At 44.4% G+C, this 23,318-nt stretch overlaps 1 protein-coding gene across 5 annotated transcripts in view; it reads right to left on the bottom strand.

Annotated features, from left to right (window-relative positions):
* Nucleotides 1–6,868: 6,868 nt before the first annotated feature.
* APLP1 (amyloid beta precursor like protein 1) overlaps nucleotides 6,869–23,318 on the bottom strand; it is a 62,220-nt gene continuing 45,770 nt past the window's right edge. For 4 of the 5 annotated variants that reach the window (XM_061596694.1, XM_061596691.1, XM_061596692.1 and 1 more), the window contains 3 exons: nucleotides 23,150–23,218; nucleotides 9,353–9,496; nucleotides 6,869–6,986 (listed from right to left, as the gene is read on the bottom strand). In XM_061596694.1, the coding sequence (XP_061452678.1) occupies nucleotides 6,888–6,986; nucleotides 9,353–9,496; nucleotides 23,150–23,218 (312 nt within the window). In that variant the 3' untranslated portion in view covers nucleotides 6,869–6,887. Of the gene's footprint in view, nucleotides 6,987–9,352; nucleotides 9,497–22,020; nucleotides 22,997–23,149; nucleotides 23,219–23,318 lie in introns of those variants that run through there. The other variant, XM_061596693.1, reaches the window with a different exon arrangement.

Raw genomic sequence — 23,318 nt, forward strand, 5'->3', positions numbered from 1 at the left:
GCCCTACTGGAGATGCTGGGGATTGAACCTAGAACCTTCTGCATGCATTGGTGTTCTACCACTCAGCTATCTCAACAACACATTTGCAATATCAAGCCTTCCCCCCCAGTCTGGAAGCAGCCTTTGTTTGCTATTTGTTTTTAATCAGCTATTGCACTGTCGTTTTCTTTTTCTTTGTCAAGTACGGATGGTATGTTTTTCATGTTTGTGGTAAGCTCCTTTGAGCATTCTATCTTTTAATTGAAAAATGGGGCAAACAATTCTTCTATAACCAAATAAATGTAAATATTTGTTTATGCTATTATATAGTCCATTCATAATCCGATATAGGGACAATTACAACTCAACTCTGGAATTTCTTTTGGGGGGGGGCATCATCATCAGTTTTAAAAAACACATCCATTTTTAATGGCCATCAGCTGAATTTATACATTGATTTGAAACGGTGGATTAAGGTTCTAATCCTCAAGATACTTATTAATGATTGTATGTGTTCAGGATCTAGGATACTACTTGTAAGGGTCTAGAGAGAGCCAGTGTGCCATAATGGTGAGGATGTTGCTTTAGGACGAAGTGGGAAACCTCCAGCCCAGGGGCCAAATGTGCCCCTCCACACCGCTTTCTCTGGCCCTCGGGGCTCTCCCCAGGTAGGGTTACCAACCATACTCTTTTAAGAGTACATGTACTCTTTTTGAGATGGTGCAACAGCATACTCTTACTTTTCACTTATCGAATCCAAATGTACATTTTGAAATGACAAAATGATGGTAACCCTATCCCCAGGCCACACCTCCTTCCTAGCTACGCCTCCACTCCTCAGCCCTGCCTTGCGTCCTCCATGACTGTGCTTCCGTGGCTGAAATGAGTCCTTGAACTCTGATAATGCCTCTCTTTTGCCTGGATAGACGGGGTGGCTAGAAACTAGCCTACTGATCAAAGATGAAATACACGTTTATTGCTTTGCCTACTTTTGCCTCTGGCTCTGCCCACCACTGGCGTGTGGTCCCTGGCAGTGGTGGTTGATGGCTCCATGTCAGTGGGGCAGTGGAATCTGCTCCGGATTGTAGTTTGAACTTTCAAGGAGCTGTCCACCTCAGACAGCTCCTTGGAAGTTCAGGATAAACCCAGAGCAGATTCCACTGCCCCACTGACGTGGAGTCACCAACCGCCACTAGCCCCCAGAAAGTTGTCCAGAAGGGAATGCTGCCCCCAGGCTGAAAAAGGCTCCCCACCTCTGGATTAGGAGCAGGGAGGCCAGAGTTCCAATCCTTAGCACTAGTCCCCAGAGTATAGAACGAATTGCCTATTGATGTTCACCATACCTTGAATCGTGACCCTTTTAAGCAGGCTTTCAAGGCTTGTTTGCTTAGGCAAAGCTTTTCACAGCTAATGTGCCTTTTCGGTTTTATTGGTTGCTGTATTTAGGTTCCCATCCACCCACCTGCCCACCTCTTGGTCTTCACATAGTTTTATTGACATTTTAGTTTGCATGTTTTCTCCTTTTTTCCACTTTGAGAAAAACAGGCTATACATGTTTTAAATGTATGAAATAAGTTGGGCTGCAGTCCTATACACACTTACCTGGGAGTAACTCCTGTTGAACTCAATGGAGCTTACTTCTGAGCAGGCATGTATATGGTTTTTATTCATTTTGTTCATTAAATTTATATTCCTCCTTTCCCCTAAAGAGATCAAGGCAGCACACATGTTTCTTCTCTCTGCCCCCCCTTATTCTCACAACAATCCTATGAGGTAGGTCAGGCTGAGAGAATAAGCGTCTTTTGATGCCTCCCCCCTCCCCCAAAAAAGTTGGCAACCATTTTGCTGGGAAGATTGTGAAAAAACAGAATGAATTTGGTAAGAGTGGAAGATGGAAGTATTTGAGGATACAGGTTAAAGAGTATGCCTCTCTAAAAATATGCATAGATTATGGATTTCCACTGATTTCAATAACTAGTAAAACATGCTGGCAGTTATTTACACAGCCACTGAGACCTTAAAAAACCTGCAAATTGCTGCAGAAATGTGAACTGAGAAAAATGAGACAGCCCCCTCCCAAATTACCCTGGAGGGAATGTGTCCCCAACCGAAAAAAAGACTCTCTCCAATTGTAAGGAAAGGCGAGATGCTCATCCATTCAGCTCCAACATGGTAGGAGGTGCTGTTTTAATTTACATTCTGTTCGGCCTGCAATATGCAGGTTAGTTTAAAAGGCTGAAGCCCATGATTGATAGGATTATTCAAGAGTCCATTCTTTGTAAACTGGTTTAGCTTGCTTGTGGATGAATCATCCAAGCAAATGATGCAACAGAACATGTAAGTCCCTTTCAACGCGAAGAAAATCTAGTTAAACATTCATAATGTTTCTGATCTCTACATAGAAAGCCTGGGTTTTGTATTTTACAGGCTGGATTTGCATTTTTTATTTCTGCTAATGCTTCTGCATTGTTTCAAGTTTCCACGGCCAACAGCCTGAGCAATGAAATCATTCTACCTACTCATGGGAAAAGATCAGACTTGATGGCTTCACCTGTCCGCAGTACGTTGCTCCCTTTGCCATCTTCATGCATCGTTAGCTAATACCTACCTTCCCTGGCACCTCCGTCTTGTCTATATGGCAGATTGCAAACCATTTGGGGCAGAGACTGCATCACTGCTTTTTCAGATAGCACATTTTGGTCAAGAACTTTGAAATATAAATTAATTCCCTCCCCCCCCCCATACTCCATATTCCAGGAATATCCTTCTTTCATAATGGCTTACAACAGGGCCGGCACCAGCCCGGTGTGGGCCCCTGCCTCCCTCCTGTGTGTGTGCACACATGTGCACGGCACTTAAATATGCCGTTACACCACTTCATGCATCTGCACATCAGCACACATGCCTGGCACCGCCCAAGATCACACACCAACCATCATCTTGGGTGATGGCAGGCATGTGCACTGATGCACAAGGTGGCACAACCCGGCATACTGAAGTGTGCACCAGCTGCACGCGCATGTGAGGGAGATGTCAGCTGGGACTGCTGTGTTCCTGCTCTGCAATCTGCACAACTGTCCAGTTGCAGCCCGCAAGACAATACTGGCAGGGATCATGGAGTCGGAGATCCACCCTCCCAGTCCCAGCCCCAAGAGCCCTTGGCTAGCCACAGGGGTCCTCTGCCAGTGCCCAACCTGGTTGGCCACTGGGCCTGGCTTACTATGGGCATCTGTTACAGGAAGTTGCAACACTTGTCAAAGTTTATTGAGGGGTAGCCAATGTGGTACCCTGCCAATGTTTTGGACTACAACTCCCATCAGCCCCAACCACCATGGCCAATGGTCAGGGATGATGGGAGCTGTAGTCCAAAATATCTACAAGGTGCTATGTTTGCTATCCCTAGTTCTATTCAAAGAGACTGCGGTGGCAGCATTTACCTTTACACTCTCTGGTTTATCTCACAACTTTATCTCACAACTAGAATGTACACAACCTTAAATAGCATTGCACAAAGCTTCCAAAGCCGTTTAGGGCACTAAGATCTCAAGTGATACTGAGATCTCTGGAATGCAACCACTAAGATTTGACCCTTGGAAATGAAGTGTGCTTTGTTCACATGTAAACACTTGTGGTCAAGATAAACAGGATTAACTGGGAACTGTTTTTGTTTTCATTTGTGATGCGTATTTTTTTTGCAGGCTGTTCATGAGAAGCAACCAGGATCATCATCCACACTTGGCATCACTGAGCAGCTACTATGGGCCCCGGCAGTCTGGTTGCCTTCCCCCCGGTGTATTCTCCTCTCACTCTGGTCTAGTGTGCCATGCACTGCCAGGTAGCTGGGTCTAACCGCCATCTTAATTTCCCACTATGCTCTGAAGTGATGTTATGTAAAGAGGCATTGTGGGAAATTAAAACAGGGCATAGACTCAGCCACTTGCCTCTGCCTAGAGTAGGGATAACTAACGTGGTGCCTTCTAGATGGTGTGGACTACAACTCCCATCAGCCCGAGGTAACATGGCTAATGGGCAGGAATGCTGGGAATTGCAGTCCCAAGCACCTGAAGGACACCATGTTGGCTACCCCAGACTTAAAGTGCTGCTATGCTAAGATTCCTATGGTAAGAAATTATTCCCCTCATAGAGCTACAATTATCAGAGTGGTTTATCAGTCAATCCCTCTTCCCATGGACTTCCAAGAACTGTAGCTATGTGAGACGAATAGGGGTCTCCTATTAACTCTCAGCACTCTTAACAAACTCTAGTTCCTGGAATTCTTTGGGGGAAGCCATGATGGTATAAAGTGGTATGATACTGCTTTAAATGTATAGTGCAGACAGGTCCTTAGCCAGCCTTTCCACAACCTTCACCCTGCAACTTTGTATTTCCAGCATGGAATGGCAATCAACTCCATTTCCATCCTTCCCCCTTGCTGCCCCATTCATGGAAGAGTCCAGGCCTGGCGCTGGGGTTAGAGAAGTGACAGTCTTTTATTAGTTTGGTGGGAGGGCTGGCAGTTGAAATCCATCTCCTGGTTTGTCTGTTTTGACATTTGCATCTTGATTTCAAGAGTGTCAGCACAAAAAAAAAGGGGGGGGGAAGACAAGAACTAAAACAGAAACAGGACAAGGAAGGGCACAGGGAGTGACTCGACAATGATGGGATTAAAAGAGCAATTCAGGGCACGAAGCGTTGCATTCGTCCTTCTCCAAATGTGAGTGTGAAGATTGCAGGGGGGTTGGCTCACCCACCGAAGAGGTGGTTCTCTGGGCACGCTGGCTCTCTTTGCAGAGTAGACGTAATAAAAGAATTTACTAATCTCCTCTCCTCTCTTCCATGCTGCTCTTGGAAGGTCAAGAGCAAGGTGGGATCTAGCTACCCTTCACCACTAGGAGCACAATGACTGTCCAAAAGTATTGTCTCGGGGACCAAAAAAATAAGATAGAGATCAGCCCCAGTGCCATTTCTTCTAATCTGTCCCAAGGGCACCATTACTATATGCCAACATTACAGCATATTCCTTGGCTTGCCACCCAACTGCAATCCCGGAAAAGCCAGTGAAATAGTACAGCCCAAAAGGCAGGATTAGGCTCATGTTCCACCCTCCAGTAGTGGGCAAAAACTACAGTGCATTTGGCATACACCATCAGAGATGGCAAGAGAACACAACCCAAGTAGCCCACTGCCCTCCTCTGTTTCACATGCAGAGACGGTCCACCCCAAAAGATGCACTGCCTTGGAAGGTGATCAGATCCAGATGGCAGTGCCTTGCTGTGATTGGCAAGGTTCTATCTATGGTAAGGAAAAGCATCCTGCTGCAAATGACAAAAATAGGCATGGCGCAGAGTGGTAAGCAGCGGTAACGCAGCCAAAAGCTCTGCTCATGGCCAGAGTTCGATTCCAACGGAAGAAGGAAGTCGAATCTCCGGTAAAAGGGGTCGAGGTCCACTCAGCCTTCCATCCATCTGTGGTCGGTAAAATGAGTACCTGGCCTATGCTGGGGGGTAAAGAAAGGCCGGGGAAGGAACTGGCAAACCCACCCCATATATACGGTCTGCCTAGTAAACATCGCAAGACATCACCCTAAGAGTCGGAAACGACTCGCACTATAAGTGCGGGGACACCTTTACCTTTTATCACACCCTAGCCCTATAATGGACACATTTCCTCCCCCCTCAGGAAGAAAAAATCATTGCTGAACTTTTAGGATGGACAAAGACCAGCCCTCTTATCTGTTTCAGCAATTTTGCCCTTGTCTTTTACATCTTTTGATGGGGGCGGGGAAAGAGAAGGAGAGGCAGGACTAGGAGGTGGAGAGGAGAGCATAAATCTTCACTCCCCCCTCTCCAAAACTAGTCAGTAAGGTGCTGATGGAAGTTAACTGGGCCAAGGGAAGCAGAGGGTTAACCTACTCCACTCTACCCCCCCCTTAGCTGGCTTTCCAATAAATTAAGTGCAACTAGTGAGGAGTTCGAAAAGGAAGCATAATACAAGTGGAGATAGAAAAGGCAAGCAAGTGGAGGTGGCATTTGATCCCTATGCTGGAGGAAGGCAGGCTAGATTAGCAATGGGGCAATTTGAGCACAGGCGGCGCTTGTTGTCTCACACATAAGCTACAGGCATTCCACGTTTGGTTTTTTAAATTAAAAAAAGAATCCCTGCAAAATGGTGATGCAAATGGGTGCAATGGACGGGATGCACGGAGGCTGCAGAAACACAGCGTTACGTGCATGTCTAACGTACACAGGGTTAACAATGTGGGCTGCAGTGTTTTTTTTAAAAAAATGACAGTCCTGTGCAAGTTAGGATGATGCACATGCGACAGCCCCACACAAATTGAGCACTGGTTAGTGATGTGCACAGATGGGCTTTTAGGGTGTACGTGGCTGGTTCTTGGCATCCCTGTCCATCGTATGACGATACTGGGGCTTCAATCAGCGGCCTGGGTAATAGCTGCACAAGGTGGAGGTATCTGGATGGACAGCAGCTGAGATACCCAAAGACTGCACCCTGATACCAGCAGTGTGGGAGTGTGGACTGTGTGCGTTTACCTTTAAAAAGGGTGAAAAACGGAAGGTGTTGGTAGGGAGGGGGAGAACAGCGGGGAAATTGCGAGTGGTAGGCCAGTGATGAGAGCTACAAAGCCCAGAAGGGGATGCTGTGTGTGTCTGTGTGTAGAAATATGGCGAATGGAAGAACAAAAATGAGGTGGGGGAGGAAATGGGGAGGGGTCACGGCTCAGCCAGGTACAGAAAGAGCGAGAGGGGTCCGGTGTGGAAGTGCTTGTGGAACCTACCCCTCTCCCCTTGTAGATACCACCCTCCCTCCCACCCACATGGCAACGCCCACCTCCCCAGTGACACCACATCCTCCAACTCCCCTCCCGCCCCTCCCCAGCACCGAGGAACTCAGTTCATCTCTTCAAAGAATTTGTAGGTGGGGTTCTCGTAGCCGTGGTTTTGCATCTTGCTCAGCTGCCGCTCTTCGGGGCTAACCATGGGGTCCACCTGCCATGTGCGGAGATGGGGGGGGGGAGAGAGAGAGAGAGAGAGGAGGGTGTTAAGTGCAGTAATCGGATCACCAAGACTCTACTAACAAAGGGCCACAGAGGGAGCTACCTACTGTATAATGTAAATGTACTGCCTTCAAGTCGATTCTGACTTATGGCGACCCTATGAATAGGGTTTTCATGAGGCATTTGAGAGGCAGTGACTGGCCCAGGGTCACCCAGTGTGCTTCATGGCTGTGTGGGGATTCGAACCCTGGTCTCCCAGGTCATAGTCCAACACCTTAACCACTACGCCACACTGGCTCTCCTACCTACTGTACCGATTTTTAAAAAATGGTTTTCCAAAAGCAACTCCCTTTCCCCAGAGGACTCTGGGAAGTGACGTTCAGGAAGGGAAAAGAGAAGGAGGCCTCTACTGGAATTCCTAGTACCCTTACCAAACTATCATTCCCAGGGTTCTTTGGGGGGGAGGAGCCATAACAGTTAAACCTATACAAAAAAACCCACCTGTATAAGATTGTAGTGGGTGGCTCCACCTGCCACAAGATTCCTGCGCGGAACACCACCCATGTTTATTTCCCTTCGATTTGTTCATACTTGGGGTCTGCTTCACTGTCATATTTGGATTCAAGGGTGCTTTCCTTCCAGCTCAATTTGGCAAGAAACACCGCTTTTATTTCCTCTGCTTTTCTCCGCAGGATGGGGATTCATTCATTAGTAAGAGCCATTCAGGCTGCATACACGTCATATAGTTAAAGCACATGGCTTCCCCCAAATAATCTAGGGAACTGTAGTTTCTTAAGGGTTCTGGGAATTGTAGCTGTGTGAGGGGTAAACTACAGTTCCCAGGATCCTTTGGAGGAAGCCATGTGTTTTCAGCACATGGAGTTGCAGTAGCCCTTGGGGTTTGCAGGCTACACAAGGGTTAATACAATGGCAATCAACCTTGGGAAGGCTTCAGGTCTCAAGGGCTGCTGCACCTCTCTGTGTCAGAGGCATGCGGGAGGGGAAGCAGGAAAAGGGACACACCTGCTTTGTCCCCACATGCCACTGCCTCCCACCACTCTTGCCAGATTGGTATGTTAATCCAATCTGATGGTCCAATGTGTGTGGGGCAAGAGCCTGTTAGTGCTTCAGGGATGGGGAGAGACTCTTATACATGTATGTTTGGCAGCAATCATAGCATCATAGAATAGTAGAGTTGGAAGGAGCCTTTAAGGCCATCGAGTCCAACCCCCTGCTCAATGCAGGAATCCAAACTAAAGCAGACCCGACAGGTGCCTGTCCAGCTGCCTCTTGAAGGACTCCAATCTCAGACAGCCAATCACCTCCCTGGGTCATTAGTTCCATTGTCGTACCGCTCTAGCAGTTAGGAAGTTTTTCCTGATGTTCAGTCGAAATCTGGCTTCCTATCAGTTGAGCCCATTATTCTATGTCCTGCACTCTAGGATGATCGAGAAGAGATCCTGGCCCTCTTCTGTGTGATAACCTTACAAATACTTGAAGGGTGCCATCATATCTCCTCTCATTCTTTTCTTCTCAAGGCTAAACATGCCCAGTTCTTTCAGTCTCTCCTCATCGGGCTTTGTTTCCAGGCCCCTGATCCTTTGTATGTGGGTTGTAATATTGTTGAGGGCATGTTGTTTGCATACAAGGGTTGGTTAGCGGAAATAATGTATGAGATAGTGAATGATTGTAGTGGTTGTGGGAATGGGGGGTTTCAGTAAGGCTGTGTGAGTGGTTGCATGTTTTTAGTTGGTTGTTGCTGCCTTGCAATGCTTTGACTTTATTGACATTGCTTTTATGGATACTGTTTATGTGTTTGGTCCTTTTAAATGGAAATCATTTATTGTACTGTGTGAGTGAGAGAGAAAGAATAGATGTATGCAACTGTGTGTGTATAAACCATTTCAAGCTCTCCAGAGGACGGTCAGAATCTCTTCTTGATCATACAAGAGTGTAGAACACGAAATAACGGGCTCAAGTTACAGGAACCCAGATTTCAACTGAACATCAGGAGAAACTTCTTAACTGTTAGAGCGGTATGACAATGGAACCAATGACCGACCCAGGGAGGTGGGCTCTCCAACACTGGAGGCCTTCAAGAGGCAGCTGGACAGCCTCTTGTCAGGTATGCTTTAACTTGGATTCCTGCGTTGAGCAGGGGGTTGGACTCGATGGCTTTATAGGCCTCTTCTAACTCTTACTATTTTACAATTCTATAAAAAGTGGTCTATAAATGGAAAAAACAGGAGAGGAATTTGGGGAATTTTATAAGCCTGAGCTCCAAGAACTTTGCTGGCATCCCTTGCCAATCAAACATCTGGCATTCCTAGAGAAAAGGCAGCTCTTTCCCAACAATACCTCAACAATGCCGTGACTGATGGTCCCGTAGGGCTTCCGGCGAACCATCAGGAGGCTGATGATGATCACCATGGCAACAGCTACTGCCACGACAAGGAGGCCAATCAGGGCACCCCTGTTGATGGTTACCAAGGTGTCCGGCTCCTGTGGAAGAAGGGATTCTGTGAGATCTTAGCATGATTGGCTCCACCTCATTTCTTCCAAAGCTGATTGCTCACAGAGCAAAAGAGGGGAAGACTTGTTCCTTCAACACTAGGAGTTTCTCTATGGAAAAAGTTTCTAAAAGAATGGGATATCCTTGGTTTTTAGAACCTTTTCTTTCAAAACCAGCAATGGAAGTATGCTCCATGGACCCAAGAATGTTTGTGGTCAACCAAGGCCATAATAAAAATGTGATTAATTTTTTAAAAAACAATTAAGGATGATGAGATATGTTGCTCACACAAGTGGTACCATAGGAAGGATGCAACAGGTGCCTGTGTGCAATTACCTTCCATGTGACACTCAAACAGCCAACAACATATTACTGAATTAGGGAGATCTTTGGATTTATCTCCCTTGTTCTTCCTCCCCCCCCCTCTGGTGACAAAATACTGGAGGGGAAATAAATGCTGGGATGGGGTAGGGAATTCAACATCCCTATATCCGAATACATCTAGATTCCATGAAAGAAATAAAGAAAAATAAAATAAATAAAGAAAACAGATGTACATTTATTGCTGTAGCATGAAATTGTCCAGACAAGGCCCATGTTGCCTTCTGGCTGATCTAATAAAAAATTGGGCTATCTGTAGCTGGAAGTGGCAACAGAATGATGCACATGGGGAATGTTCTATAAAAACAATTCCCTTCCATTTGTGATGAAGACCAAGTCGGTTTGAATTGCTCTTCTGTTAATTTGAAAGCTATGCGCTGGCTGCATTCTGACATCACAATAGATCATCATAATGGGAATGAGCCTAGGTAAGCCTTGGGCTTGCATGCTCCCTCCCTCCTCCACTGAAACTGCAACGAGTTAAGCTTTCGCTTCCATTTTTGTTTAAATTAATCACAGCTTGGTATTTCTTGTGAACTGCAGTTAATCTTAACTATGTTTCATTTTAAACAAGCCAACTTCAAACCATGGGTTGTAAAGCTGGCTTGTTTCAACAAACCGTAGTTAAGGTTAACCACAGTTTAGGGTTGGGACATAATGCTAAACTGTGGTTAATCAAAAATGGGTGTGGAAGCTTCTAACCTTTGCCTTGTGGCTGCGCTGGAAAAGGAATGGGGAGGAGGGATCTTGCAATCTCAAGGCACCCCCCCAGGCTTGCTCCTGTCATGATCAATAATAATTTGCAACATCCGAATGCAGACACTAAACACTTAGCACCAGGATAGTTAAAGGCCCATCTTCCTCCCTTATGAGCTCATTAAGATCTGCTGGAGACTCTCTCCTTCACATCTTGCCAACAGTCAAATTGTTTGGCTGGGATGTGAGAGAGCGCCTTCTCTGTAACTGTGCCTTGCCTTCCTCTTCTGAGGAGGCCTGCCTTGGTTCTTCCCTGATGGCTCCCCAAGAGCATTTGGCTTGCCAGCATGCTGATGTTTTCGACTCTATATTTTTAGTTTTTATGTGCCATCTCCAGACCTCTTTCTAAAATCTTCATCTGATGGTTTTATAGTGTGCACTTCTTATTTTTATAAGCTGCTTTTATAACCTGCCTTCAGCATCTTAATGGAGTTTGGCAGGCCTAATCACTCCTCTCCTCACCCAGTTTTCCTTTATTCTCCCTTAACTGCCAGAATATTTCACAGGTTCTAGAATGTAGCCCTCCAGGCCTCTCTATCTGGGCCTTGGGACTCTGTGTTGGCCACATTCCTGTCCCCAAGACACACTCATTGTCAGCTCTGCTCCATGTTCTCCATGAGTGTGTTTGCCTGGCTAGAAAGTGTCCTTCAGCTGTGATAATTCCTCTTGCTTGCATGGATGGGGGATGTGAGCGTGTGTTAGGGATGGAAAGATCTGTCAGTTTCGGTTCTCTGTTTCTCATTTTTCCAATGTTAAATTCTCTATGTTCCTACAGCGATCGGCGGATTTTTTTTTAAAAAAGTCCTCATGAAAATTCTCCACCATTTCAGTGTGAATTTCTCCAAACAAGCACACTTTTGTAGGCAGTTTTGACAAAGGTACACATTTTTGCAAGCCATTTCTCATCATTTCATGCCTTTTTGCATGTTATTTTCACTCATATTCATTTTTATGCCCACTTCCCCCTAATATATGCATTTTTCTAAATGTTGGTGAACTGCATCCCAAAATTCTAATAAATGTGAATTTCGAAGGATGGCTGTGCTTTGGTTCTTATATTGTTTCAGAAATTGCGAATTTGATAAATTCTGCTTGAAATGCAAACTGAATCGAAATTCTCACCCATCCCTAGTGTGTGTATATATAAATCTTGTGATACTGGTACAGTAGGCATGGAAAGGCAAAAAGCACATCCATTGCTCCACCCACTTTTAACTCTAGCCTTGCCCACCACTGGCATGTGGTCCCTGGAAGGCTAGTCCATGAGGGAGTATGGCTCTCAGATTGAAAAAGTTCCCTCAGCCCCTGTTCTAGAAGCTCACTTATTGGGCTATTTTTGTGGTGTGTGTTTTTTTAAGTGTCCTTTTTCTTTTTTATTTATTCTTATTCATTGCACTGATATCCCACTTTCTTTCCAAGGAGCTTAAATTGGTGTGCATGGTCCCTCCCTCCTCATTTAATCCCCACAACAACTCTGTGAGCTATGATAGCCTGAGAGGCAGTGTCTGGCCGAAGTCCGCCCAGCGAGTTTCTTGACTGAGTGGGGATTTGAACCTTGGTCTCCCAAGTTCCTAATCCAACACTCTAACCATGGTATTCCTGATCTCCATGTATGGATGTGAAAGTTGGACAGTGAAAAAAGTGGATAAGAGAAAAATCAACTCATTTGAAATGTGGTGCTGGAGGGGAGCTTTGCGCATACCATGGACTGCGAAAAAGACAAATAATTGGGTGTTAGAACAAATCAAACCAGAACTGTCACTAGAAGCTAAAATGATGAAACTGAGGTTATCATACTTTGGACACATAATGAGAAGACATGATTCACTAGAAAAGACAATAATGCTGGGAAAAACAGAAGGGAGTAGAAAAAGAGGAAGGCCAAACAAGAGATGGATTGATTCCATCAAGGAAGCCACAGACCTGAACTTACAAGATCTGAATGGGGTGGTTCATGACAGATGCTCTTGCAGGTACTGATTCATAGGGTCGCCATAAGTCGTAATCGACTTGAAGGCACATAACAACCACCACTATACCACACTGGCTCTTGTTCTGCATACCTTGGGAGTCCCCCAAGTATGTATAAACCACTACTTTTGTTTTTGGTGGGCCTGTCTCACTTTTACACTGATAGATGACCTGAGCTCCTGCACTAGGAAGTTCCATCTTCAAACATTAAGGTGAGTTACTCTAATCTTTCTTATATCTTTAATACAAAACTGACCTCAAAACATTCCATAGGACCTGGAAGCTCACAGGTCCTTATCAATTTTTTTTTAAAAGTGCGATTAATTTTAGTTTCCAGCTTATATGTTTCTTCATACGTATGGGGTCCTCCAAGCACACAGAAATCGCTTTGTTTTTTAGTGGTCCCTTTTCATTTCTAAGCTGATAGCAAACTGAGTATTTATGAGAGGGAACAATAATTCTTATCAGATTACTATGCTTATCAGAGAACTAGAATTGGCTGCCACTCTCTGTTGAGTTTGGTGGAAAATGTAGAATTTTCTGCCATGAAATGTAGAGCATGTTAACTGATCATGAGTAGGGATAGAATGAAATGTCAATTTTAGTTATCTCATTTTCTCATTTTGCTGATCTTAAATTCAATTCTCCACACTTCTGTAGCAATTTGCAATTTTTTAAAAAAATTCTCATGAACACTCTTCACCATTTTAGTGTGAATTTCTCCTAATAAATACATTTTTGCATGTAGTTTTAATGTACACATTTTTTGCAAGTGATTTATCCTAATATAATGTGTTTTTGTGTTACTTTAATCAATATATTAATTTGGTACACACTTTCCCCTAATACAGGCATTTTTGTAAACATTGCTTGGTTGGAGAACTACATTGCAAAATTCAGATAAACACCAATTTTAAAGAATTGCTGTGTTTCAGTTCTCATATTGTTTCTCATATTGTTACCATACTACTAGCAGAAACCAGTAATGACTTGAAATGAATGCTGATCAAAGTTAAAGAGGAAAGCACAAAAGCAGGACTACAGCTGAATGTCAAGAAGATTAAAGTAACGTCAACAGAAGATTTATGTAACTTTAAAGCTGATAATGACATTGAACTTGTCAAGGATTATCAATACCTCGGCACAGTCATTAACCAAAATGGAGACAATAGTCAAGAAATCAGAAGGAGGCTAGGACTGGGAAGGGCAGCTATGAGAGAACTAGAAAAGGTCCTCAAATGCAAAGATGTATCACTGAACACTAAAGTCAGGGTCATTCAGACCATGGTATTCCTGAACTCTGTGTATGGATGTGAAAGTTGGACAGTGAAAAAATTGGATAAGAGAAAACTAAACTCATTTGAAATGTGGTGTTGGAGGAGAGCTTTGCGCATACCATGGACCATGAAAAAGATGAGTAATTGGGTGTTAGAACAAATTCAACCAGAACTATCATTAGAAGCTAAAATGATGAAACTGAGGTTATCATACTTTGGACACATAATGAGAAGACATGATTCCCTAGAAAAGATAGTAATGCTGGGAAAATAGAAGGGAGTAGAAAAAGAGGAAGGCCAAACAAGAGATGGATTGATTCCATAAAGGAAGCCACAGACCTGAACTTACAAGATCTGAACAGGGTGGTTTATAACAGATGCTACTGGAGGTTGCTGATTCATAGGGTCGCCATAAGTCAAAATCGACTTGAAGGCACATAACAACAATTGTTTCGGAAAGTGCAAATTTGATAAATTCAGTTCTAAATGCAAACTGAATTGAATTTCTCCCCTATCCCTAACCATGAGGCCAAGCAAAGAGCTCCCTGCCTCTCAGTTCTCACCTATGAAAAAAGTGAGACTAGGGACCTCTTTCACAGAGCTGTTATAAAGCCTGGAAAGAAATTTGCTCACAAAAGAAGAAAAGGATTAGGTAAAGATTACATCAACTGTTGCATAGTTCCAGAGCGTTCACAGTAAGCTCTTGATCCCAGCAGCATTCAGAGCAGAAATAAAACTTGATTTGTTCTTGTGCCCAAGGCCATTTTCACAAATGATTCTTAAGTCAACGTTTCCAGTTCCTGCATCTGTAATTCAGACGTAAAAGCTACATGGGCTAGATTGAATGTACACTTTCGAGTTTGTAAAATGGTTCATCTACTTTCTATGCGATTTTGCCATGCAAAGGTTTAAAAAAAGAGGCAAAAATTCAACTTTAGCCTCACATGTCAAACTACCCTAAGCTTTGAAGTTGCTGTCACCTGGTTTTCCTGAAAACAAAGCCCATCTGTGGCAAAGCAAATGGGATTCTAAGCCCCTGTTCAGCCTTTACCAGACAGCCATGGCTTCCATCTTCAATTCTTGCCCCCACCCCAAACTCCTTTAAGATCTACAGAAGTGACCTTTCCTTCAAACACAATTTGAAAATTCCATAAACAATGAAGCGAAATGTGACATGAAACAGAGGATGACCTCAGTCATGGAAATGACGATGATAAAAAAAAAAAAAGATTCCCTTAGGATAAAAGTTTTCTTTGGTTCGGGATTCTGCAGAGAAACAAGCCGGATCACTCTTCACTTCCCTGCTTCCTGCCGAGTAATCTGATGCCAGCGATCCTCTCGGAAAAGAGCTGAACTAACAACCAGCCACAACAGAGAAAAGCAAGAGGCCAAGGTGTAGCTGGAGGTTTATATTACAACAGATGTACGTGGGGCACAGAGTCAACTGACTGTAATGGGGATTTGGAATTCAGCAAATAACCAAGAGAATAGTAAAGATGTTAAGACAAACATACATAAGGATTTGATGAGCCAATAGCACTTAGAACCAGAGAGTGGGAAGGGACCTCAAACGGCCATCTAGTCTACCCCCCAATGCACTACTACAGCAAATCTGACAGGTGACCATCCTTGCCCATGAAGCCCTTCTTTTCATCCCAGACAAGCACACTTACTTAAGGCACTCTGTGCATGTTTTGAAGCCTTTGCTTTGCTATTCCCTCACATGTCCCAGGTCTGAGCCCTGGTGCAAACTCAGACCCCAAGCCTGCTCATAAATGATGAGCAATTGTCAAAAGCTGATGAGCTCATCAGCATGGCAGGAGGGCATTTAAGTTTTCATCCATTATATTTAAAAAAGGAAGACTCCATTGACTTCTGTTGGATAAAGACAAGGGACTGCAATAGACAAGACCACAGAAATGGGGCATGTTTTGCCAGCACTCAGCTTCAGAATCAGTGGTGCCTGGAACAGTGGGCTGGTCTTGTTGGCACCTCATTATCCAGATCGCAGGCCTGTCAGTTTCTCCCATGAGGGAGAGGGAGCACTATCATCTGGCTTGCTTTGACTAACTATATTTAAGATGAACCACCGTCGGTCCAGGTTCAGACAATACCCTAAACCTGCTGTTTATCTGGAACAGAAGCAAAAGCTTCTAAACTCCACCTTGCTGCTGCACCAGGGGAGAAGGGTCAGCATGCGAGCCTGGGGTTCAATGATGCATGTTCTCATAAATGCTAATGGTCCACTGTTCTTCAATCTTGGCTCCCCAGATGCTGCTAGACTGCAACCCCCATAGTTTCTGACCACTGGCTAAGCTGGCAGTGGATGATGGGAGCTGTAGTCTAACAACATCTGGGGACTCAAGATAAATAACACTATATGGTTCAGTGCAGTGGTTCCCAACCTTTTTGGTATGGTGACCAACAAGTCCACATTTACTTGGCATGGTGACCCAGTCTGCATCTGTGTCAGAATTGTTTAATATGTTTTTTTAATAATGTTTTAAACCCTTTTTTTAAGGTTGTTTTTTAGATTGTTTTTAATGCTGGTTTGTATTAATGTATTTTAAGATCTGTTTTTATGAAGTTTTAAAGTTCTTTGGTGCTTTGTTTGCCGCCCTGGGCTCCTGCTGGGAGGAAGGGCGGGATACAAATAAAATAAATAAATAAGTAAAAAATAAATATTCCATTGCCAGGTTTGATTGGAATGGCACAAAGTGCCGGAGGTTCTTTTTTTCATTTGTTTGGAACACGCTTAGAGCTGGAGTAGTCAAAGTGGTGCCCTCCAGATGCTGTTGGACTACAACTCCCATCATCCCATGCTGGCTGGGGCTGATGGGAGTTGTAAGTCCAATAACATTTGGAGGGTACTGTGCTGACTACCCGTGGCTTAAGAGTACCTACAGTCCCTCTTGAGATCAACAGAAAAGGTCCTCTTGGTAGTTCTACCACCCTAAGAAGCGTGTCCCCCCCCCCCGGGAGGGAGCATTTTTTGTTGCAGCCCACAAGTGGTGGAATTTCCTCCTCATAGAGGTGGTTTAGCAATTTCACTGTACCATTTTTGAAGAATGCTAAAGATGCAACTCTTTACCCTGGCCTTTTGACACCAGAGATGAATATTTTTAGGACCCACCCTATTTTTTGTGAAGTTGTGATTTTAAGGTGTTTTTAATGATGTAATTTACACTGTTGTTGCCCACCTGGGACCTTGGCATGAAGGGTAGGTGAAAAATTAAAATAATTCTGCTGCTGCTTCCAGTTAGCTAATTTTTTTAAAAAATTTTTAAAGGGCTTTGATTTTCCAGTCTGCTTTTAACTGATGCTGGTTTTAGATTTTAATATTTTACAGTTATGGTTTTCACTGTGATCAGGGAATGTTATTTTACTGCACGTTTTCCCATGTTTATATTTTTATTTAGAAAACTGCCTTGAAGAAAGGGTTTTATCTTTAAAGCTGAAAAAAAAACCCTGGGAAAAAAATAACCAACAAAACAGATGTGTTGTTATTATTGGTATATAATTCGATTTTTTGCATGTTGGTTTGTTGTCCTCATCAGGGTCCCTGATAAGTAGCATATAAACAAATAAGATTCCTCTGGCTAGTCTAGAGGTTCCCCAGAGGTTCTTTCCCCCCATGCTTCTGAGCTTGATGACTCTGGACCCTTCCTGGAGGCTGCAGACTTTAATCCTCCTTCTAGAATTGTCTCCCAGTTGCTGCTGCTGTCACAGATCACAGAACAGTTGGGCCAGAATTAGGATGTTGGAGCCATACTGCAGATGGCCCTGCACTAGTTCCAGCCCATTTGGGTTTATTTTCAGCTAGGCTCACTGGGCCGAAATCCCCAGCGGCTCAATTCCCAACCCCATGTTAACTGTTTTAAATATTTGGGCACCTTTGACTCTTTTTTTTGATGTATTTGTCAGCATCTCTCTTTTTCAATAGCATCAGCCTATCTATTAACTAGTGACGCATGAATCTGCCAATTTTGGTTTCTCTCAGTTCCTCATTTTTCCAACATTAAATTCAGTTCTCCACATTTCCGCAGCAATCTGCGAAATCTTCATGAGAATTCGTCAGCACTTGATTGTGAATTTCTCCTTCCAAACACATTTTTGGCATGTGATTTTGCCTAAAATATACATAAAAAATGTATATACAGAAAGCAATTTCCCCCAATATAATGCATTTGTTTATGTTATTTCCCCTAAAATATGCATTTTTGTACACATTTAGTTGGAAAACGGGATTGCAGAATTCAGAGACATGCATATTTCAAAGGACAGCTGTGTTTTTTTGGGCATATTGGTTCAAAAAGTGTGACTTAGGTAGTTTCTCATTAAAATGCAAACAAAAATTGAATTTCTCTCTCATCCCTACTAACAAGGAGAAAATAATCCAAAAATAATCATTACAGGGAGAGAAGTATATATATTTTTAAAGAGAGCAATTCATAAGTCATCCCACTTGGAAAGTTTACTGATGCAAAACTGCAAGCCTTTCTGAATAAAGATCCAAAAGCACTGATTAAACAGCACTGGGGGAAAATGTTCTTTTCTAAAAAGTGGCGATTCAGCCCAAATGAAAGGAAATGAAAGAGCTGAAATTCTATCATTTGAAACATAATAAAATGCCTAATAAGGTAGGACCAGAGAGAGGGGGTGGGGGAAGAAAAAAGAAGAATGAGAAGCATCTTGATAGATAAAAGCCTAAGGAGAAGAATTTTAAAAGGGTTGCATTAGAAGCAGGAAGCCTGCCAGGTAGAATTGCTTGGGTCATTAGACCATCAAGATGTAAAAAGAGCACTTAAGGAAGACAGAAATATTGCAGAGAAGTTAAATGAGTGCTTTGCATCTGTCTGAGACAAAGACAAGGTTGGTGAGATACATCCCAACTGTTCCCCATGAAGGCGATAAATCTGAAGAAATGACAGAAACGGAATCGTCTTCGGAGGACATTTTAGAGCAAACGGATAGATTAAACTCATAAATCAGCAGGAACAGATGGAATTCTCCCAAGAGCTGTAAAAGGAACTAAAGAAAAAAAGCAAGGGGAAAAAAACAGTAACGTTAGCACCTGGATCCAGCAAGGGCAATCTCGGCTTCAAAGCCCAGATTTTGCAAGAGGATTGCCTTGCTGAGTGCTGACCACATGTGCAAGAAAGGTGCTGGGCATGGCACAGGCACCCAGCATTATCTCCAATCACTGAATAAGGGATATTGCACACACCTGCTTAACAGATGCTTGGCACTGCCAGCTTTGACAGCATCCAGTACCATTTTGGAGAAGGTGGTGGTGGTGGTGGTGGAACGGAATCTAAACACCCTCTTCCAATCATCCAGAGGTGATTGATAGTACCATAGCTGACAGTGCCAAACATCTGTTTGGCTGGGAGATCTGTCCATGCGCCCTGCTGCTGTGTATTGGAGTCAGTGTTTTACCAGAGAGCTACAAAAATGCTAGCATTATACTAGGTTTTTTTGTTTAAATGATTAGGTGATGCTAGAATAATGTGATGCTGAAAATCTCAGGTAGCCAATGCAGTGACCGCCAGATGTTGCTGGATTTCCAACTCCCATCATCCCTGGCCACTGGCCTTGCTTGCTGGGTCTGATGAAACTTGGACTCCAGCAACATCTGGAGGACACCACGATGGCTACCCTTAGGCCAATGAGCCTCATTTCATTACTAGAAGATGGTAGCGTTGGTACTTGCCAGGTGATATGTCAATCCATGCAAGGAGCTGCTATAAATGTTAACACATCCACAAAGAGCCCCAATCAAACAGAAGCCATCTTTGGAAGCGGACATGCTGATGCGCATTATGTGAACAGCACCATAACAACCGCTTGAAATCACCATATAAGTGCGTTACACACATTCCTCCCTCCCTTTGGAAGGGAGGCGGGGCACAATGAATCCACGCATCCCCTCCAATGGGCACCCATCAGCACTGAAATCTAGGAAGCTGCCTATTAAGACTGGCACTGGGGGGGCAGCATCACTGGGCATCCGCTAAGGTTCACATCCCAAGAGGGGGCCCACTGCCAGTCCCTAGAACCCTGTTGCTCAGTTGCCCCTCCTCCTTGCTATTGCTGCTGATTCACCTGCTTCCCTCTCTAGCGACAGGAGCAAGAGGAGGACGAAGGAGCAGCAGCAGGTTCCACTTGCCTTGCCCCTCTCTCTGGGTAGCTATGAAAACTGGGCCAAAAAAAACCATGCTATGAAGGGTACTGATTCATGATTTTCCTAAAATATGTTGTTGTTATGTGCCTTCAAGTTGACTACGACTTGTGGTGACCCTATGAATTAGCAACCTCCAACAGCATCTGTCGTGAACCACCCTGTTCAGATATTGTAAGTTCAGGTCTGTGGCTTCCTTATGGAATCAATCCATCTCTCCCTTCTATTTTTCCCAGCATTATTGTCTTTTCTAGGGAATCATGTCTTCTTGTTATGTGTCCAAAGTATAACCTCAGTTTCATAGTTCTGGTTTAATATGTTCTAACACCCAATTATTTGTCTTTTTTGTGGTCCATGGTATCTGCAAAGCTCTCCTAATGTGTGTGTGTGTGTGTGTATATATATATATATATATATATATATATATATATATATATGTACAGGAACTTGATATAACCTGTCTAGGATCTTGGTAGCCTTTAAAACAGCCCCAAAGAAAGAGGCATTTTATTAAGGAGAGGGCAAGTGAATGGGCTGCAGTGATACCAGCATGGAAGTGAAAAGCCCTCTCAAGAATGGGGCCCTATGAAGGCTACTTACCGAAGGGCTCCCCCAAAACCAGAAGCAAGCACAGTTGCCTTATAGAAGGTTATACTTTTTCTCCATCTAGTCAAGGGGTAGGGACCTCAGGCCCAGGAGCCAAATGCAGCACTCCATCTGGCCCTTGGGACTCCCCCCCCCGGCAGCATCCCTCTCCAGCCTTACTTCGCAACCTCCTTCAGTGTTTTTGTTTGGCTGGAATGTGCCCTTGAACTCTGATAGTGCCTCTTTCATAACACCTATCCTGGATGGGGGGTGGAGAGGGGTGTACGAGCATGTGCAGCAACTAGCCTACTCTACAAAGGTCAAACTGGCAATTATTGCTCTGCCTACTTTTGCCTTTTGCCCTGCCTCTCATTGGCATACGGCCCCATGGAGGTTACCCAGATGGGAATGCGGCCCTCAGGTTCCCTGCTCCTGATCTAGCCCTTTTTGGCAACAGCCACCCAAAACAGGCCATGTAGCTTTGTGGTAGAGCATGGGCTTTGTCCAGGTATAATCCCCAACATCTCCAAGTAGGGCTCGGAAATGCTCCTGTCTGAAGCCCTAGAGGGCTGCTGCCAGTCAGTGTCTGGCTGCATTGCCAGGTGACAATGAGCTAGATGCACCAGTGGTTTGACTTGCTATAAGACAGCTCCCTATGTTCCAAGTCTCAGACAGAGGCTGCTCCATCTCCGGCTGCCTGATCCTTTCTAACTGAAGGTGGCCGGGATTGAACCTGCGTGCAAAGGAGGTGCTCTGCACCTGAGCTATAGTCCCTTTCCCAGCTATATTGTGAGCTGCCTCACATAAACCAAACTTATGGACCAGCCTCCCATTGCTGCATTTCATCCAACCTGCCACCCCGCGTTTATTTTCCTGCATTGATTGGCTCTGCTGTGCCAAAAACTAAAGAGGGTTCTGGGTACCTCATTCATTCCCTGAATGCACATGTAGATGGACTGCCTTCAAGTCGATCCCGACTTATGGCAACCCTATGAACAGGGTTTTCATGGTAAGCGGTATTCAGAGGTGGTTTACCATTGCCTCCCTCTGAGGCTAGTCCTCCCAAGCTGGCTAGGGCCTGCTCAGCTTGCCACAGCTGCACAAGCCAGCCCCTGCCTTGTCCGCAACTGCCAGCTGGGGGCAACTGGGCTCCTTGGGACTATGCAGCTTGCCCACGGCTGCACAGGTGGCAGGGCACATAACCCCTGAGCCACTCCCTGTGGGGGTGATCTTTAGCTAGCCCTTGACACCCAGAAGACACGAGCGGGGATTTGAACTCACAGACTCTGGACTCCCAGCCAGGCTCTCTTCCCCACTGTGCTATACCACACAAAAATGTCTTCAGGAACATGTTTTTAATATGCTGCATACGTTCTTATCTCATACATTTTTAAGATGTTTTTAAAGTGCATTTAGAGTCTTTGTTTGCAGCTCTGGGCTCCTTCTGGGAGGAAGGGTGACATATACATTTAATAAATAAATAAATCTCACACCTAAGCATCATCAGACCACAGAGTTGTTTTGAACCACTGAAAGGCCTCAACAGAGAGGGAAAGAGGCAGGCAGCCTTAGATGCCCACTTTAAAAATAAATAAATAAATGAGGGGGGAAATGAACAGCACTTCACACAGTTCAGAGTCAAACTAGATGTAAGGTTTGTCATGGTAAGCCCCAATGTGCAGGGTTCCCCCCCCCAGTACTCAGCATGGGGCCCCCAAACAGAGGTGGAAGATAGGGGGCATTACCTTTCCCCCCCTCAACAGTTCCAGTCTGGGCTATGTCTGCTATTTGCAAATATATTCCAAATAGATAGAACTGGAAATAGATATTGGAAATAGCAGGTGCGTGGTCCCCATGATCCAGAACATCCTGCTCTCAGCTACTGATTATTCTTAAAAACGAAAAAGAAGCTTGGATTAGGTGACAAATGCCACTTCTAGTTTGGTCCTCAGTTTGTGATCTGGGGCAGGTATGATTTTGGATGGACTCACATTGTATCCATTTGTAACACATGTCCATCAAATTGAACATGGGCATGAACCACCTTTGCACTATGCCTGAATCTGGAACGCTTGGCAGTCACAAGAAGTCTTTGGTTCCTTATAATAGTCAATTGATGTTCTTATTTTTTGTCATTGGTTTTTCCATTCAGTGCTGGTGTTTTTTTTAATGGAAATACTCCTCTTTTGCAATTGCCACAAGGAGTGGGGGGTTGGTTTTATTTCTTTTTCTTTTTTCTTAAGCACAGTTCCCTTTGGTTGTAAAGAGGCTGGCTTGAATTTCATTAGAGCCTGCTGATTGCTTCCTTCCTTCATCTTTTGCAGACTTGTATTTGCTTCCTTATTGTAAAATCAATAAAAATTATTGACAAAAAAAAGAGTTTGGGTGGGGTGCAGAATGCGCACAAGGGGAGGGTATGGGGGTTGGGTGCACACCTGACCAGGTGGGAGGGCGAGGTGGAATTGTTTCTGGCTGGCTCCAAAGCCACTTACCAACTCGTCACGCTGGATCTCTTGGGACTTGTACACCATGCCTTTGACGTCTGAAGCGGACACGTTGACCTACGGCAAGGGAAGAGGAGAAGATACTTAGGCTTAGGAATGGCTACAACTTAAGACAAGAGGAGCATCCTCCCTTTCCCCAACACCAAATCCCTCTGAC

This window comes from Rhineura floridana, chromosome 15 (assembly GCF_030035675.1).
Source record: "Rhineura floridana isolate rRhiFlo1 chromosome 15, rRhiFlo1.hap2, whole genome shotgun sequence".
Classification (NCBI taxonomy): Eukaryota; Metazoa; Chordata; class Lepidosauria; order Squamata; family Rhineuridae; genus Rhineura; species Rhineura floridana.